The 17,554-nt window shown below is 39.9% G+C and overlaps 1 protein-coding gene across 38 annotated transcripts in view; it reads right to left on the reverse strand.

Moving 5' to 3' along the window:
- Positions 1-17,554, reverse strand: part of neb (nebulin) — a 65,283-nt gene that overhangs the window by 36,882 nt on the left and 10,847 nt on the right. For 21 of the 38 annotated variants that reach the window (XM_051120004.1, XM_051120020.1, XM_051120005.1 and 18 more), the window contains 52 exons: positions 17,421-17,534; positions 17,130-17,327; positions 16,017-16,124; positions 15,826-15,924; positions 15,618-15,722; positions 15,419-15,526; positions 15,002-15,313; positions 14,599-14,805; positions 14,379-14,483; positions 14,189-14,296; positions 13,792-14,103; positions 13,495-13,701; positions 13,296-13,400; positions 13,060-13,167; positions 12,620-12,931; positions 12,333-12,539; positions 12,134-12,238; positions 11,925-12,032; positions 11,489-11,800; positions 11,162-11,368; positions 10,921-11,025; positions 10,699-10,806; positions 10,296-10,607; positions 9,997-10,203; positions 9,754-9,858; positions 9,548-9,655; positions 9,149-9,460; positions 8,869-9,072; positions 8,667-8,771; positions 8,420-8,527; positions 8,014-8,325; positions 7,596-7,799; positions 7,381-7,485; positions 7,090-7,197; positions 6,693-7,004; positions 6,405-6,608; positions 6,197-6,301; positions 6,000-6,107; positions 5,589-5,900; positions 5,300-5,503; positions 5,099-5,203; positions 4,900-5,007; positions 4,507-4,818; positions 4,205-4,408; positions 3,924-4,028; positions 3,670-3,777; positions 1,590-1,901; positions 1,302-1,505; positions 1,104-1,208; positions 897-1,004; positions 494-805; positions 198-401 (listed from right to left, as the gene is read on the reverse strand). In XM_051120004.1, coding sequence (XP_050975961.1) covers positions 198-401; positions 494-805; positions 897-1,004; positions 1,104-1,208; positions 1,302-1,505; positions 1,590-1,901; positions 3,670-3,777; positions 3,924-4,028; positions 4,205-4,408; positions 4,507-4,818; positions 4,900-5,007; positions 5,099-5,203; positions 5,300-5,503; positions 5,589-5,900; positions 6,000-6,107; positions 6,197-6,301; positions 6,405-6,608; positions 6,693-7,004; positions 7,090-7,197; positions 7,381-7,485; positions 7,596-7,799; positions 8,014-8,325; positions 8,420-8,527; positions 8,667-8,771; positions 8,869-9,072; positions 9,149-9,460; positions 9,548-9,655; positions 9,754-9,858; positions 9,997-10,203; positions 10,296-10,607; positions 10,699-10,806; positions 10,921-11,025; positions 11,162-11,368; positions 11,489-11,800; positions 11,925-12,032; positions 12,134-12,238; positions 12,333-12,539; positions 12,620-12,931; positions 13,060-13,167; positions 13,296-13,400; positions 13,495-13,701; positions 13,792-14,103; positions 14,189-14,296; positions 14,379-14,483; positions 14,599-14,805; positions 15,002-15,313; positions 15,419-15,526; positions 15,618-15,722; positions 15,826-15,924; positions 16,017-16,124; positions 17,130-17,327; positions 17,421-17,534 — 9,282 coding nt within the window. The remainder of the gene's footprint in view (positions 1-197; positions 402-493; positions 806-896; positions 1,005-1,103; positions 1,209-1,301; positions 1,506-1,589; positions 1,902-3,669; positions 3,778-3,923; positions 4,029-4,204; positions 4,409-4,506; positions 4,819-4,899; positions 5,008-5,098; positions 5,204-5,299; positions 5,504-5,588; positions 5,901-5,999; positions 6,108-6,196; positions 6,302-6,404; positions 6,609-6,692; positions 7,005-7,089; positions 7,198-7,380; positions 7,486-7,595; positions 7,800-8,013; positions 8,326-8,419; positions 8,528-8,666; positions 8,772-8,868; positions 9,073-9,148; positions 9,461-9,547; positions 9,656-9,753; positions 9,859-9,996; positions 10,204-10,295; positions 10,608-10,698; positions 10,807-10,920; positions 11,026-11,161; positions 11,369-11,488; positions 11,801-11,924; positions 12,033-12,133; positions 12,239-12,332; positions 12,540-12,619; positions 12,932-13,059; positions 13,168-13,295; positions 13,401-13,494; positions 13,702-13,791; positions 14,104-14,188; positions 14,297-14,378; positions 14,484-14,598; positions 14,806-15,001; positions 15,314-15,418; positions 15,527-15,617; positions 15,723-15,825; positions 15,925-16,016; positions 16,125-17,129; positions 17,328-17,420; positions 17,535-17,554) is intronic. The other 17 variants (XM_051120030.1, XM_051120026.1, XM_051120021.1 and 14 more) reach the window with 17 other exon arrangements.

A 17,554-nucleotide genomic window follows, 5' to 3' on the forward strand; every position in this document is an offset into this window, starting at 1 on the left:
TTTGTTTCAATAATGAAACAAATTGATTAATAATTCACTGCAATTAAAATAAAAAATATATATTTTATACTATTTTTCCCAATGTTTGTACCACTCATTTCCATGCTTATTAGAGCAGCAGTCTTTAACCCTAGTTTAACTGTAATTTGAACATTAAAGTACTACATTAAGGTGAAAAGGAAAGACAATAATCTTACATCACTGAGGATGTCAGCATTTTGCTTGGCAAGGACAATAACAGGCAGGTCCACAGCACTGGTGAACTTGACAGTGCTGGGATGTTGGCGGTACAGTTTCTCATTAAGGATAGTCTGAGCATTCTTGGCTTTGACGACGTCAACAGATCCATGCGGCATCCAGCCACATCCACGGATCCACTCAAGGTCAGCTTTGTACACAGCCTAGTTTGAAAGTTTACAACAAAGGTGTTAATGCAGCAATATAACAAACCAATTTAAAAAGCAGCAATGTGTTAAACAGGACATATACGTACATCACTGCGCAGGTCGTAGACCTTCCTAGCCTGAACGACGTCATTGGAGTCAGGCAGGCAGGTCCAGTTGTGCAGGTAAGTTCTGTAGTTGGCATCATTGACCTGGATCTGACATTTCTTGGCCAGCTCAAGAGACAGCAGGTCCGCTGGGAGGTTGTATTTGGTCTTGGACTTGTTGAAATCCTTTTTGTACAGAAGATCACTAGCAATCTTGCCTGAGTTAAAGGCTAGCATGATCAAGGGATCATCACGGATGCTGAGGGCTCCAATGTGGTGCCCTTGCTGCTTCCTGTATCCAGCTTTGTACTTGTACTGCAAGGTTTTGATACATAAAAGAAGTCTGAGCACTAACATTTAACAGCATGTGTTTAATGTGTTAGATAAGATCCACAATGAGACTTACGTCACTAATGATGTCTCTGGAGGCCTTGGCAGATTTCACTGCGACAGCATCCTTAGGCAGGAAGTAGCCCTTCTTAAGGCTGTTCACATAGTCTTGGCGGTAATATTTCTGCAAAGAACATGATGAAGCAACACATACCAATTAAAAACTAAACTATTGTGCTATTCTGATTTATTGCCCGCTCCAAAACAGTGATGCTGTACTTACAATGCTTGTGTTCAGTTTGTTTTGTTGTGCAAGAACAATCTCAGGGGTGTCTGGCATGACATGGATATGGATCTTCTCCTTATTCCAGGCATCAACATATGCATTCTGCAATATAATAACAGTGCAACAGTGATTTTCAAACAGCAATTTATTTGTAGATTTTACACAGATTAGTAAAATTTCCAAGGAAAATAATACCTTGTCCATAATCTTGGCATTAGCCTGGGCAAGAGCAAAAGGTACGGCATCTGTCTTGCTTGTATACTTGAAGTTGCTTGGATGCTGTCGGTACTTCCTTTCGCTCAGAATCTCAGCAGCCTTTTTAGCCTTCTCTACATCAACTGAGCCTATGGGAACCCATCCGGTACCTCTGATCCATTCCATATCAGCCTTGTACACAGCCTGATGGCAGAAAATACATGGGAAACGTTAAAATAAGTAAGTCTAGTTATTATAGTTACAAATTAAAATTTTACAGAAACTCACATCGCTCTGAAGATCATAGACCTTCCTGGCCTGGACAACATCATTTGAGTCAGGCAGGCAGGTCCAGTTGTGCAGGTAGGTTCTGTAGTTGGCATCATTGACTTGGATCTGGCATTTCTTGGCAAGCTCAAGAGACAGCAGGTCCACTGGGAGGTGGAACTTGGTCTTGGACTTGTTGAAGTCCTTCTTGTAGAGAGCATCGCTAGCAATCCTAGCTGAGTTCAAGGCCAGCATGAGCAGAGGATCATCTTGGACGCTGCGGGCTCCAATGTGATGACCAACTTGCTTACGATAACCGGCTTTGTACTTGTACTGTGAAAAGTCCATTAAAATATCCATTACATTCGATAAAGTACTTAGTAATCACATGCTGGGTCCAATAATGTAGAAAAACATTACTAACAATGGCACATATGCTTTAGCTTTAAAGATGGCTCCTGTTTGTACATTGCCTTGCAAAAGTATTCATACCCCTCATTTTTTTAAGTTTTGTTATGTTGCTTCCTTATGTTAAACTGCTTTAAATTACTTCTTTTTTTAATTACTCCACATCAATCTGCACTTCATACACCATAATGGCAAAGCAAAAAAACAGGTTTTTAACATATTTGCAAATTTATTAAAAATAAAAAACTTAAATGATTCCATTGCATAAGTATTCATACCCTTCTAGGACAGTTGGAAATTTAGCTCAGGAGCAGTCATATTGTTTGTAAATGTTACTGCACTTCAAGTGAAGTTAACATGTAAGTTCAACTGAATGGGTATGATTTGAAAAGGCACACATCTTAATAAAAGGTCTAACAGCTGAAAATGCATATCAGAGCTAAAACCAAGCTCTGAGATCAACCAAACTGCATGTAGAGTTTAGAAACAGGATTGCATCAAGCCTCACATCTGGGGAAGAGTTCAGAAAAATATCTGCTGCATTGAAGGTTCACAGAAGCATACATGTAGTCTTCGTTACCCTTAATGGAAGAGGTTTGGAACAACCAGGACTCTTGCTAGAGTTGGCCTCCTGGCCAAACTGAACAATTGATGGAGAAGAACTTTGGTTAGAGTGTGACCAAGAATCACTCTAGTTGAGCTCCATGATCATATATGGAGATAGGAGAAACTTACAGAAGGACACACATCATTGCAACACTCCACCGATCTGGGCTATGGTGGTGTGGCAAGACTCAGCCCTTTCCTCAGTGAATACACATGAAAACACTTGGAATTAGCGAAAAAAAAAAAAAAAAAAAAAAAAAACGCACCTAAAGGACCCTCAGACAGTGAGAGACAAGATTCTCTGGTCTGATGAACCTAAATTCCAAGCATCATGTATGGAGAAAACCAGGCACTGCTCATTACCTGCACAATAGCATCCAAACAGTAAAGTGTGGTGGTAGCAACCCCATGCTGTGGGGCTGTTTTCCAGTGGCAGGGACTAAATAACTTGTCAGAATAGATGGAAAGTTCAATGCACCAAAATATTGAGATAACCTTAATGAACCCCAGTCCAGAGCATTCAGAACCTCAGATTGGGCAGAAGGTTCACTTTCCAACAGGACAATGACCCTAAGCACACAGCAAGAGTGGCTTATAGACAACTCTGTGAATGTCCTTGAGTGGCTCAACCAGAGCCTTGGCTTGAACGCAATCAAACATTTCTGGAGAAACCTGAAAATGTCTGCCAGCCCCCATCCAAGCTGACAGCGCTTGAGAGGTGAAGAGGTAAGGAGAAGAATGGCAGATAATTGCTGATGTGCAAAACCCAAAAAGACTTAAGGATGTAAAACTGCTTCAGCTAAGTACTGAATACTTATGCAATGTACTTATTTCAGTTTTTTTTTAATCCAAGTTGTGACAGTTCTGTTTTTGCTTTGTCATTATGGTGTATGGAGCAGAGATTGATGTAGGGAAAAAAAAAGTAATTTAAAGCAGTTTAACATAAGGCAGCAACATAACAAAATGTGAAAAAATGAAGGGGTATGAATACATTTGCAAGGCACTGTATTTATGTGACAGGGTAATAAAAAAGAAAAAAATATGAATCAGCTTGTAATATGAGGAAATGTTAATAGGTTATACTCACATCACTAATAATGTCTCTGGATGCTTTAGCAGCTTTGATGGCAACAGCATCAGATTTGAGGTCGTAGCCTTTCCTGAAGATGTCCTCAACTGCTTGTCTATATAGTTTCTGCAAGCATATATATTTTTTAAGTTAAATAATGAATAAGACTAATTTTGGAAATCAAACAGAATGCATGAATTTGAGATGCTTAGTTTAACAACTAAAACAAATATATAATGAAGAAAGAACAATCATTCAGAAGTGATACCTACCCTACTATTGTTCATTGCATTAGCACTTGAGAGCACAATCTCTGGGGTATCAGGAGGGATATGAATCTTGGTCTTTTCAGTCTCCCATGCTGCATGATATTGACGCTAAAATGAAAAAAAAAAGAAATTTGTGACAATTTGAATAAAAAATAATATGAAAAGAATCATTTATACAAACTAACACATATTAAACTGTATGTAGTAACTGATATTGTAAATTGTGAATTTTGTTGACATCGTTTAGTTGGATTCTAATCATATGACTTTTTTATTCTACTAACCTGATCCATAATTTGGGCATTGGCCTTGGCAAGCACCAAAGGCATGGCCTGCATGTCTTGTGTATATTTAAAGCTGTCTGGTTTCTGTCTGTATAGTCGCTCGCTGAGGATCTCAGCTGCTTTCTTTGCTTTCAGGACATCAAGCGAGCCAATCGGGACCCATCCTAAACCAGTCATAAACTCCATGTCTGCTTTGTACACAGCCTGAGGTGGAGACAAAATGTGACTTTGCAGAACTATACAATACATAATTAAAAACTATCTGTACAAACATTTGAATGACATTAGTTTGACAAACGTACGTCGCTACGGAGATCATAGACTTTTCTGGCTTGGACAACATCATTGGAGTCAGGCAGGCAGGTCCAGTTGTGCAGGTAGGTTCTGTAGTTGGCATCATTGACTTGGATCTGGCATTTCTTGGCTAGCTCAAGAGACAGCATGTCCGCTGGGAGGTTGTATTTGGTCTTGGACTTATTGAAGTCTTTCTTGTAGAGAGCATCACTAGCAATCTTAGCAGAGTTCAAGGCCAGCATGAGCAGAGGATCATCCTTGACGCTGAGGGCTCCAATGTGATGGCCAACTTGCTTACGATAACCAGCCTTGTACTTGTACTACAAAGAATTTTACAAGGGTTTCAGAAGATATACACAGTATAATGTGTTTGACACAACTATGTTCTAATAAGTACTCACATCACTGATGATGTCCCTGGATGCCTTAGCTGCTTTGATAGCAACAGCATCACTGCGCAAATCATAGCCCTTCTTCTTAGATTCTTCGTTGGCAAGTTTATACCTTTTCTAAAATTGGAAAATAGTTTACAGAGAGTGTCATTACTACAGTTTTAAGAAGCTTTTAGGGGAGATGAAACATTTGAAAACAAATACATACCTCACTGTAATTTAAATTGTTCTGCTTTGCCAACAGAACTTCCATACAATCAGGCATAACATGTATTTTGGTTTTATCCTTGTCCCAGGCTTCAGTGTAAAGTTTCTATAAGAGATAAGAATAAAATTAGACACCAGACATTTAAACCTTTTAGCTATTTGTGAGGGTTCTTTTGTTGAGAAACCTACTGAGCAGATTTACCTTGTTATTAGTAATAGCATTACTTTTAGCTAAAACTAGTGGCATGTCTTCAGTTGTCTGAGTGAACTTGAAGTTGCTTGGGTGCTGTCGGTACTTCCTTTCACTCAGGATTTCTCCAGCCTTTTTCGCTTTCTCAACATCAACCGAACCAATGGGAACCCATCCGATTCCTTGAAGCCATTTCAGATCAGCCTTGTACACCGCCTAAATAGTAATGCAAAAAATAATAAACATGGACATGACTGTAAAAAGAAACAATAAAAGTCAAAAGGCTTTTCATCAGACTTACGTCACTCTGGAGGTCATAGACTTGTCTAGCCTGGACAACATCATTGGAGTCAGGCAGGCAGGTCCAGTTGTGCAGGTAGGTTCTGTAGTTGGCATCATTGACCTGGATCTGGTTCTTCTTGGCCAACTCAAAAGATAACATGTCCACTGGGAGGTGGAACTTGGTCTTGGATTTGTTGAAGTCCTTCTTGTAGAGAGCATCACTAGCAATCCTAGCTGAGTTCAAGGCCAGCATGAGCAGAGGATCATCCTGGATGCTCAGGGCTCCAATGTGATGACCAACTTGCTTACGGTAACCAGCCTTGTACTTGTACTACAGTTAAAGGATTAAAGAATGATAGGAACGTTTTTACACATTGTGGACCATGAACTGTAAGACTATAAATGAAGAACAGAGGAAGAGAGCACTCACATCACTGATGATATCCCGAGAGGCTCTGGCTGCTTTAATAGAAATGGCATCAGCACGCATGTCATAGCCTTTCTTTTTGGCCTCCTCATTGGCAAGCTTATATTGTTTCTGGAATGGGATTAAGCACAAATGGAAATATGAGGACAAACAAATATAATGTCTCATCTTTAATTTGACACTCGAAATTGATGACTCACCACACTGTAGTTAACTTTGTTCTGTTTAGCAAGCAATATCTCCATTGTATCTGGCATGACGTGGATCTTGGTCTTATCCTTTTCCCAAGCTTCCACATAGCTTTTCTGTAGTGCAAGGAAAAATTAAAAAGAAACAAATATGCAACGTATCTTATTATATCACACTGGAAAAGAGAAGAAAATTACACTTTTGATCAAAGGAGGCTACCTTGTTCATGATGTTTGCATTGGTTTTTGCAAGAACCAGAGGCATGTCTTCAGTTGTGCAAGTGAACTTGAAGTTGCTTGGGTGCTGACGGTATTTTCTTTCACTCAGGATTTCTCCAGCCTTTTTCACTTTCTCAACATCAACCGAACCAATAGGGACCCATCCGAGACCTTGAAGCCATTTCAAATCAGCTCTGTAGACCGCCTGTAGAACATGTGATCAAAATTACCATTAAGCAATGAAATGATATGCCTCTGAGTGTAGCTTGTCTACGTGTAGCATACTTACATTACTCTGGAGGTCATAGACTTGTCTAGCCTGGACAACATCATTGGAGTCGGGCAGACAGGTCCAGTTATGTAGATAGGTTCTGTAGTTGGCATCATTGACCTGGATCTGGTTCTTCTTGGCCAACTCAAAAGCTATCATGTCCACTGGGAGGTGGAACTTGGTCTTGGACTTGTTGAAGTCCTTCTTGTAGAGAGCATCACTAGCAATCCTAGCTGAGTTCAAGGCTAACATGAGCAGAGGATCATCCTGGATGCTCAGGGCTCCAATGTGATGACCAACTTGCTTACGGTAACCAGCCTTGTACTTGTACTGTTCAAAAGAAAGAGTGGTTTAAGGCATACTATAAATTGGAATGTTTTATTCAGTTTTAGATGGAATAACTCAAAATACTCACATCACTGGCAATGTCCCTGGAGGCCTTGGCTGCTTTGATGGAGATGGCATCATTTCGCATGTCATAGCCCTTCTTCTTAGCTTCCTCATTTGCAAGCTTGTATAATTTCTTGAAAAACATTCAAATATGGTTATTTTACATATTTTATATATTTATATATTATATATTTTATTATTTTATATGTATATATATATATATATATATATATATATATATATATATATAGTAATTATTAACCAAGAACATCCATTATGCACCACTAAGATGCCAATGTTGTTATACTGTACTTACCAGACTGTAGTTGGCCTTGTTTTGTTTTGCGAGTACAATGTCCATAGCATCTGGCATAACATGGATCTTTGTCTTGTCTTTGTTCCATGCATCAACATATTGTTGCTGTCAAATAGGAATATGAAATTAAAAAAATAAACCACACCAACACAACAACTGTCTAAAATAAAAAAAAAAAATGCATATGCATGTTTTTTTATCAGTTCATAAATTACCTTGTTCATAACATCGTTGTTGGCTTTAGCCAAGACCATTGCCATGTCTTCAGTTGTCATGGTGTATTTGAAGTTGCTTGGGTGCTGGCGGTACTTTCTTTCACTCAGAATTTCACCAGCCTTTTTCGCTTTCTCAACATCAAGTGAACCAATAGGGACCCATCCAAGGCCTTGAAGCCATTTCAGATCAGCCTTGTAAACAGCCTAAGAGCCGACATAAATATGGAAAGAATACCTGTTAGTGACTCCATTCAGTATATCTGTATCTCTTTCTCAACATCAATGAGACAACAGAGACTCAAGCAATCCCTTCTTACTATTACATACTAGCTACAAACTAAGATATAAAATATCAATTCCATGGAGATTCAGAAACGGACAAATGATTATTGCTTAACAGAATTTGGATATCACGTACGTCACTCTGGAGGTCATACACTTGTCTGGCCTGAACAACATCATTAGAGTCGGGCAGGCAGGTCCAGTTGTGCAGGTAGGTTCTGTAGTTGGCATCATTGACCTGGATCTGGTTCTTCTTGGCCAACTCAAAAGATAACATGTCCACTGGGAGGTGGAACTTGGTTTTGGACTTATTGAAGTCCTTCTTGTAGAGAGCATTGCTAGCAATCCTAGCTGAGTTCAAGGCCAGCATGAGCAGAGGATCATCCTGGATGCTGCGGGCTCCAATGTGATGACCAACTTGCTTACGGTAACCAGTCTTGTACTTGTACTGCAAAGAAAGATATTATTCTAAGTCTAGCAAATGACAGTATATCATCTATGTGTCATATATTGGCTTTTTTACATCAGTTTGTAGTACTTACGTCACTAGCAATGTCCCTGGAGGCTCTGGCTGCGATGATAGATACAGCATCATTGCGCAAATCATAACCCTTCTTCTTGGCCAGTTCATTGGCAAGTTTATATTGTCTCTACAGAGAAAACCAGAGAAACCAGTATTTAAACAAACTTGGCAACAGCAGAATATCATTAAACTTTTGTTGTCTTAAAACCAAAAAAGAATACTCTAATATACAACTGAATACTTAACTCTAAATTAGAAATACTAACCTCACTATAGTTGATTTTGTTTTGCTTTGCAAGAACCACGTCCATTGCGTCTGGCATGATGTGAATCTTTGTTTTATCACTGTTCCAAGCTTCAACATATTTTGACTGCCAGAATAAAGAGAGAATTAGGCATCAAAACTGATTTCACAAACAATACTTTAGCCATTTTCCATATGGGACCAGATATCAAATGTAAAGTTACCTTGTTCATAATTTCATTATTGGCTTTGGCCAAGACCAGTGGCATGTCTTCAGTTGTGCAAGTGAACTTGAAGTTGCTTGGGTGCTGACGGTACTTCTTTTCACTCAGGACTTCTCCAGCCTTTTTCGCTTTCTCAACATCAAGTGAACCAATGGGCACCCATCCGAGACCTTTTAGCCATTTCAGATCTGCCTTGTATACCGCCTAAGAGCAGAAAAGGGTGTGAAACAAGTGCCCATAAGAATGAGCCATCAGAAAACTGTGGTAAAATCTGACTTACGTCACTCTGGATGTCATAGACTTGTTTGGCCTGGACAACGTCATTGGAGTCGGGCAGGCAGGTCCAGTTATGCAGGTAGGTTCTGTAGTTGGCATCATTGACCTGGATCTGGTTCTTCTTGGCCAACTCAAAAGCTATCATGTCCACTGGGAGATGGAACTTGGTCTTGGACTTGTTGAAGTCCTTCTTGTAGAGAGCATCACTAGCAATCCTAGCTGAGTTCAAGGCTAACATGAGCAGAGGATCATCCTGGATGCTCAGGGCTCCAATGTGATGACCAACTTGCTTACGGTAACCAGCCTTGTACTTGTACTGTGAAAAGTCCATTAAAACACCCATTACATTCTGATAAGTACTCAGTAATCACATGATGGGTTCAATAAGAAAAAAAAAACTTACATTACTGGCAATGGCACATGATGCTTTTGCAGCTTGAATTGGGATGGCGTCAGCACGTAGATCATAACCCTTTTTCTTTGCTTGTTCATTGGCAAGTTTGTATAGTTTCTAAAGAAGAATAAGAAAAGATTATTTAAATACTATGCCTTAATAACAAATACTGTTTAAAAACAATCAACAATTATGCATATGGCAACATTACTAACCTCACTGTAGTTAGTTTTATTTTGACGAGCAAGAGTCACTTCCATCGAATCTGGCATAATGTGAATCTTGGTTTTGTCCTCTTCCCAGGCTGCAACATATTTTTGCTGAAAGAAGAATAAATAAGTCAGTTTTAAATCATTCTGAAACATACTGGCTATTATTAATTATGTGTCTCTAAAAAGAAAGTCAATTGACTAAACATCAAGAAGCACAGTGTCAACCCAAATGGATTCAACTTTCACCTTGTTTTTGATTTCATTGTTGGCTGAAGCAAGGACCAGATCCATGGAATCCATGTCTTTGGTGAACTTGAAGTTACTGGGATGTGTGCGGTACAGTTTCTCACTGCCTATCCGGCTAGCGGTCTTCGCTTTCTCCACATCCAGAGATCCAATGGGAATCCATCCAATTCCTTTGATGTAATTGTTATACTCAGATTTGTAGATGTTCTGCGGAATAAGAGAGGATGCCATCAAATCCACAGTGTAGAATCAAATTGAAAAAGAACATAATTTTATAGATATACAAATCAAAAACTCACATCACTTGCAATTGTTTGCATGTTGCGGGCTAACTCTAGGTTCATGGCATCAGGCAGAACTTTATAATGTGTAATGATCTGCCTGTATCCAGCAAAGGTTTGAGCAGCCGTAGCCTGCTTAGCATGAACGACACTCAACATGTCCACTGGGGAGTGGTACTTCAGCTTGGCCTTGTGGTAATCCTTCTTGTATAGTTTATCGCTCTGTATCCTAGCCACCTCCATGTAGTGCACCAGCAAGGGATCATCCTGGAGGCTACGGAAGCCAACGTGATGTCCTCTTGCTTTATTGTACTCCTTTTTGTACTTGTACTGTAATGAGAAGCATTTGAGATCAGAAATAGGGTAATATTTGGATAACACTAGTGACAGAAACATTTGATTATTTATCTGAGTAACTCACATCACTGGCAATGTTTGTGGAGGCCCTGGCTGCAACCACTGATACAGCATCTGCCTTGAGGTCATAACCTTTCTTCTTCAAGGCTTCCAGTCCTGCTTTGTAGGCTTTCTGTAGTCAAAACATGTTTCCAGCACAAATTATTATTGTTTTTTTAAATGACTGCTGCCCCAGCACAGATTGTAAACATTGTGAAGAATCTGCAAATACATAGAGTACACCTACCTCACTGATGTTGATTGCATTAACTTTTGCAAGAAGAATTTCCGGACTGTCAGGCATGATATGGATCTTTGTCTTGTCTTTGTTCCATGCGTCTGTGTATGCTTGCTATAATAAAACACATTCAAATTGGATCAGACCAGCCAAATAATTCACTAAAAATTCCATCAATTAGATCAGATGCACATACATTTCAGAAATGATGGATCATTGTTATATTAGTTAATTAAAAAGTGTAATCTACCTTGTCCATGATTTTATTGTTGGCGGCAGCCAATGCGAGGTCCATAGAATCCATAAGTTTGTGGAACTTGTAGTTGGAGGGGTGAGTGCGGTAGTTGTGGTCACTCAGGATCTTTCCTCCAACCTTTGCGGTCTCTACACCCAGCGAACCAATGGGCACCCAACCCATACCCTTCATGCTGGCATTGTACTCACTCTTGTACTCAACCTGGTAGACAACAAACGTAATGTTGAATCCTTTGGTATTTCAATACTTCAGTTCCACAAGTTATACAGTAAGCTACCTTCTCTATATGGGATTTGTGAATCTAAGAGAGGATGGACTTACATCACTGGAGCTGATGTTCATGGAGCGAGCTAACTCCAGGCTCATGGTGTCAGGCAGCAGGGTGTAATGATGGAAATGTTGCTTGTATCCTGTATACGTCTGGACCTTTGAGGCGTTTTTGGCCTGCACAACACTCAACATGTCAACAGGGGTGTGGTACTTCAGCTTGGCCTTGTGGTAATCCTTCTTGTAGTTCCTCTCGCTCTGCATCTTAGCCACTTCCATGTAGTGCACCAGCAAGGGGTCGTCCTGGAGGCTACGGAAGCCAACATGGTGGCCTCTTGCTTTCTCATATGCCAGCTTATACTTGTACTGTCATGACAGAAACATGGAATTATCAGAAAACATCATAGTATTATGCCAACACATGAATGACTTTGCAAACATTTAATTGAATGTACTTATTTGACAATAGATAGGATGATAGAATACTTACATTACTAGCAATATTTCTGCCGGCTTTGGCAGCCACAATCGAAATAGCGTCTGGTTTAAGGTCATAGCCTTTCTTATACATTTCCTCAAGGCCAGCTTTGTAGAGTTTCTGAAAATACACAGAGAAGGCAATAGAATATTCCGCACTGGACTTTTTTTGCTTTGATTATTAATTAGCATCTTTTGAATGAATGCAATAGTGAGTCTTACCTGGCTCATGTTCAATGCATTGACCTTGGCCAGGACAATTTCAGGACTGTCAGGCATCACATGAACCTTGAGCTTGTCTTTTTCCCAGGCAGCATGGTAAGATTTCTGCAACCAAAAGCATTTCATTTAAAATTTTCAACGGCTGACCATTCATTTTACACCAGTCAAATCAACTGAAAAACACTGAATCCAGACTTGCCTTGTCCATGATCTTATTATTGGCGCTAGCCAATGCAAGGTCCATAGAATCCATAAGTTTGTGGAACTTGTAGTTGGAGGGGTGAGTGCGGTAGTTGTGGTCACTCAGGATCTTTCCTCCAATCTTTGCAGTCTCTACACCCAGTGAACCAATGGGCACCCAACCCATACCCTTCATGGTGGCATTGTACTCACTCTTGTACTCAACCTGGGAGACAACAAACGTAATGTTGAATCCTTTGTAAATCCTATGGTGGGATCTGTGAATCTAAAAGAGGATGGACTTACATCACTGGAGCTGATGTTCATGGAGCGAGCTAACTCCAAGCTCATGGCATCGGGCAGCAGGCTGTAATGATGGAAATGCTGCTTGTATCCTGCATATGTCTGAACCTTTGAGGCGTTTTTGGCCTGGACAACACTCAACATGTCCACAGGGGTGTGGTACTTCAGCTTGGCCTTGTGGTAATCCTTCTTGTAGTTTCTCTCGCTCTGCATCTTAGCCACCTCCATGTAGTGCACCAGCAAGGGGTCGTCCTGGAGGCTACGGAAGCCAACATGGTGGCCTCTTGCTTTCTCGTATGCTTTTTTGTATTGATACTGTGTTTAAAGAACAGTGGATTTTAATCAGGCAAGTACATTCATAATGTACTTGCAATTTTTATTTATTTTTTGGTGCTATGAACAGGTCCTTAAGCATTTTAATGCAAGCTACATTTTGCACTTACATTGCTGGCAATGTGTCTTCCTTGTTTAGCCGCAACAATGGGAATAGCATCAGCTTTCATGTCATAGCCTTTGGCAATGTCTACAAGCCACTGCGCCTTGTAGCGTGACTATAAAATAAGAATACAAAATGCCAGAGTTAACCTGAACGAACAATGAACTAATGTTAACACATAGAAACTTATTGAAAAGTGTTTCTATTTTATTTCATTTAGATTTGATATGCTTTTGTACTCACCTCACTGACAGTCTGGGCATTATATTTGGCCTGCAGGAACCCTGGGGCATCAGCTGGTAGATTGTAGGTGTGCATAAACTTCTCTCCAGAGGCTTTATAAGCAGCCTAAAATGGAATGAAAAGCAAACAGGAACCCATAAATCAGTTCTAGATCATCATTCTGGCTCACAATCATAATAAATGATTGAAGTACTCTTACTTTATTCTGTAGCTTTGTGTTGCTCATGGCCAAAACCATGTTCATCTGATCTGTGAGACTGGTAAACTTGAGCGTACTGGGGTGAACTCTGTATGACCTCTCATCAAGGGCTTTATTGGCAGCTTTGGCCTTCTCAACATCTATAGAACCTATGGGAACCCAGCCTGCTCCTTTGAAGATGCTGTTGAAATCTGATTTGTACAAATTCTGAAGAAATAAAAAGGAATCTGTTAATCATTTTATCATTTTTATCATTCTAGGTTTAAGTAATGTCATAGCCTTAGTCGGGTTTCTTACATCACTCTGGATCTCCATCATGTTGCGGGCCAAATCAATGTGCATGGCATCAGGCAGCAGGGTGTAATGATGGAAATGCTGCCTGTATCCTGTATATGTCTGAACCTTTGAAGCGTTTTTGGCCTGCGCAACACTCAACATGTCCACAGGGGTGTGGTACTTCAGCTTGATCTTGTGGTAATCCTTCTTGTAGTTCCTCTCGCTCTGCATTTTAGCAACCTGCATGTAGTGCACCAGCAAGGGGTCGTCCTGGAGGCTACGGAAGCCAACGTGGTGACCTCTAGCCTTCTGATAGGCAAGCTTATACTTGTACTGTAAAAAACACAACAGCAACACAACACTCAAACAAGCACTCAAACAAATTAAAAATAAATAAATTAAATGTACGCTTGCTTACATCACTGGCAATATCCCTAGAGGATTTTGCAGCAACAATAGGAATGGCATCATGCTTCATTTGATGTCCTTTCAGAATATCCTGCTTGTGTGCGTAGGTATAGTATGTCTGCAAAGGCAAAGGAAAACACAAGCTTTTAGTTGACAGTATAAGATTTCAGTTGAGAGTATAAGATAAGCTGCATTCTTACCTTGCTGATATTGACAGCGTTGTATTTGGCTTGTAGAAGCTCTGGTGCATCAGCAGGGAGATGGTAAGTGTGCCTGAACTTCTCACCACTGGCTTTATACAACCTCTGGAAAACAAAATTGACATGATTCAGAAAGTAAAACATCAATGAAACATATTCAACCTTCATTATGGACACTCATCATGGACACCAACAACAACAGCATGCATTTGTTCCTCACATCGCTTAGCTGCTGTGCATTCAGTTTGGCTTGTTCCATGACTGGAGTGTCCAGAACACTGGTGAACTTGATGGTATCTGGGTGCTGCCTGTACTTCTTCTCATTGAGAGCTGCACCAGCAGTCTTTGCCTTTTCAACATCAAGAGAACCAATGGGGATCCAGCCGGTGCCCTTTACGTAGTTCTCATAATCCTGCTTATACTGGACCTTTTGAAATTAAACAGCACATATTAGTTAAAACATGCACAGAAATGCAAACTGTAAAATCTTTCATGTTATATTATTTATATTTTAATACATTATAAAATATATTTATTCCTGTGATGGCAAAGCTGAATTATGCTGGTAGATATCCTGATTAGAAAGTCACATGCAGAGTTGAAGATAATTAAATGTTTCTTACATCACTGGAACTGATGTTCATGGAGCGAGCTAACTCCAGGTTCATGGCATCAGGCAGCAGGGTGTAATGATGGAAATGCTGCTTGTATCCTGTGTATGTCTGAACCTTTGAGGCGTTTTTGGCATGCACGACACTCAACATGTCCACAGGGGAGTGGTACTTCAGCTTAACCTTGTGATAATCCTTCTTGTATAGTTTATCGCTCTGTATCCTAGCCACCTCCATGTAGTGCACCAGCAAGGGGTCGTCCTGGAGGCTACGGAAGCCAACGTGGCGGCCTCTGTCCTTCATATACTGCTTCTTATATTGAACCTGAAAGGCATCGTAAATCAACAGTGTATTTAATATTATTTTAGTTCCACACTGCAGATTTCCATCCATTGGTTTCGTTTATGGACTTCAGAAAGGATCTCTTACATCACTAGCAGCATGTCTTGCTGCCTTCGCAGCTTTTACTGGGATGGCGTCAGGCCTCAAATCGTACCCCTTTGCAATAGTCTTCAGCCATTCAAGCTTATAGTATTTCTGAAAAGCAGAGATGCAATATACAGAGTCATCAACTTTGCAAAAAAACAACATGCTAAATACTATAAAACATTAGCAGATTTTCGCTTACATCGCTCATGTTGTAGGCATTACACCTGGCTTGAAGTAACTCTGGGACATCAGGAGGCAGGGAGTATTTATTATGGATTTTATCCAGACCTTTCTTGTAGTGTAGCTATAGTGGAGAAAATATTCAGAGATCACATAAGCATGCTGGTTTAGCATTTATTCAGAGCAACATTTAACCATGTTTAATTATAGTAGGTGTTGTTGCTTACATCACTTCTTATCATCTGGTTGACTTTAGCCTGCAGCTGGAGAGGGTGGTCATCTATAGAAGTAAAAGGTACGGTGTCTGGATGCTGCCTGTATTTTTTCTAAGTAAGAAAAAGAAAGAAATTTTAAAGTTACATTATTGACAAGTATTGAAATCAATTCTTTATATGGGTAAAAACATGAAGTGTCATACCTCACTTAAGATCTCCCCTGCTTTCTTGGATTTCTCAACATCCATGGAGCCGTAAGGCACCCAAGGTGATCCTTTGACATAGTTATTGTAGTCAGACTTGTATTCGTTCTGTGGTTAGAAACGATAGAAAAGTCAGTAACACAAAAACATAAAGGTATGATTGATCAACTTTTGCTATATAGACTTGGTTCATGATCATAAACTTAACTAAAATGGTGGGAAAAATATATTTAAATTAGAAAATGACTCCAAATGAACTTCCAGAATGAGAATTTCCTGATAATTTGTCATCTAAGATGTTCGTGGCTTTCTTCAGTTGCAAAGGAATTAAGATTTTTAAGGAAAACATTCCAGGATTTTTCTCCATATAGTGGACTTCAATGGGGATCAGCGGTTTGAAGGTCCAAATTGTGGTTTCAATGCAGCTTCAAAGGGCTCTACATGATTCCAGACAAGGAATAAGGGTCTTATCTAGTGAAACGATCGGTCATTTTCTAAGAAAAATACAAATTTATATACTTTTTAACCACAAACGCTCATCTTGCACTAGCTCGACCTCACGCATTACATAACTACCCATGCATGATGTAGGTGGAAGTACTGACCCAGTGTTTACAAAGCAAATGTGCAAAGAAAGTCAAGCTCTGTTTTGCTACATGAGACCCTTATTCCTCAGCTGGAATCGTGTAGAGCCCTTTGAAGCTGAACTGAAACTGCAATTTGGACCTTCAACCCGTGCACTATACTGAGAAAAATCCCGGAATGTTTTTCTCAGAAAACTTAACTTCATTGCAACTGAAGAAAGAAAGACATGAACATCTTGGATGACATGGGGGTGAGTCAATTATCAGGAAATTTTCATTATGGAAGTGAACTAATCCTTTAAAGTCTTAAAATCTAAATGTAATGTAAGGATTCTGACTAGAATAGCATGGTTTGCATGGTTATCAGCTGTGATTTTTAGGCTACTGGCTCCTTTCAATAAGCCTTTCTCACTCAGCTTCATGTTTTAATAGAAAAGACTACAGTATAGGAATGACAACTGCACTTGTCAACACAGAATTTATCAATCTGTGCTCATTCTAGTGTGTCTAGAGCAGCAGAGATCCTTACATCACTCTGAAGAACATTGGCCTTCTTTGCCAGGTCCAGTGGTATGCTGTCATAAGGCAAGAGGTAACGGTTCGGGATATTCTTATAGCCAGTCATGCTGGCAATGGCCTGAGATTTCTTAGCAAGTGTCACAAGCATCATGTCCAGTGGAGTATGGTACTTGGTCTTCATCTTCTCATAGTCTTTCTTGTACTCGCGCTGTTCAGGAATATTTCAGAGAATCAAAAAATTAGATAAACCACTTCAGGATTGTGTATACAGGTTATCAGTAATGCACAAGCTAAACCATACCTCGCTTTGCATCTTAGCAACATGTACTGAGTGCATGATCTTGGGGTCATCATTGATACTGAGGGCCCCAATCATCTGCCCTCTGTTCTTCTCATATTCCTTCTTGTATTTCACCTAAAATTAAACACCATATC

This window comes from Labeo rohita, chromosome 9, assembly GCF_022985175.1.
Source record: "Labeo rohita strain BAU-BD-2019 chromosome 9, IGBB_LRoh.1.0, whole genome shotgun sequence".
Classification (NCBI taxonomy): Eukaryota; Metazoa; Chordata; class Actinopteri; order Cypriniformes; family Cyprinidae; genus Labeo; species Labeo rohita.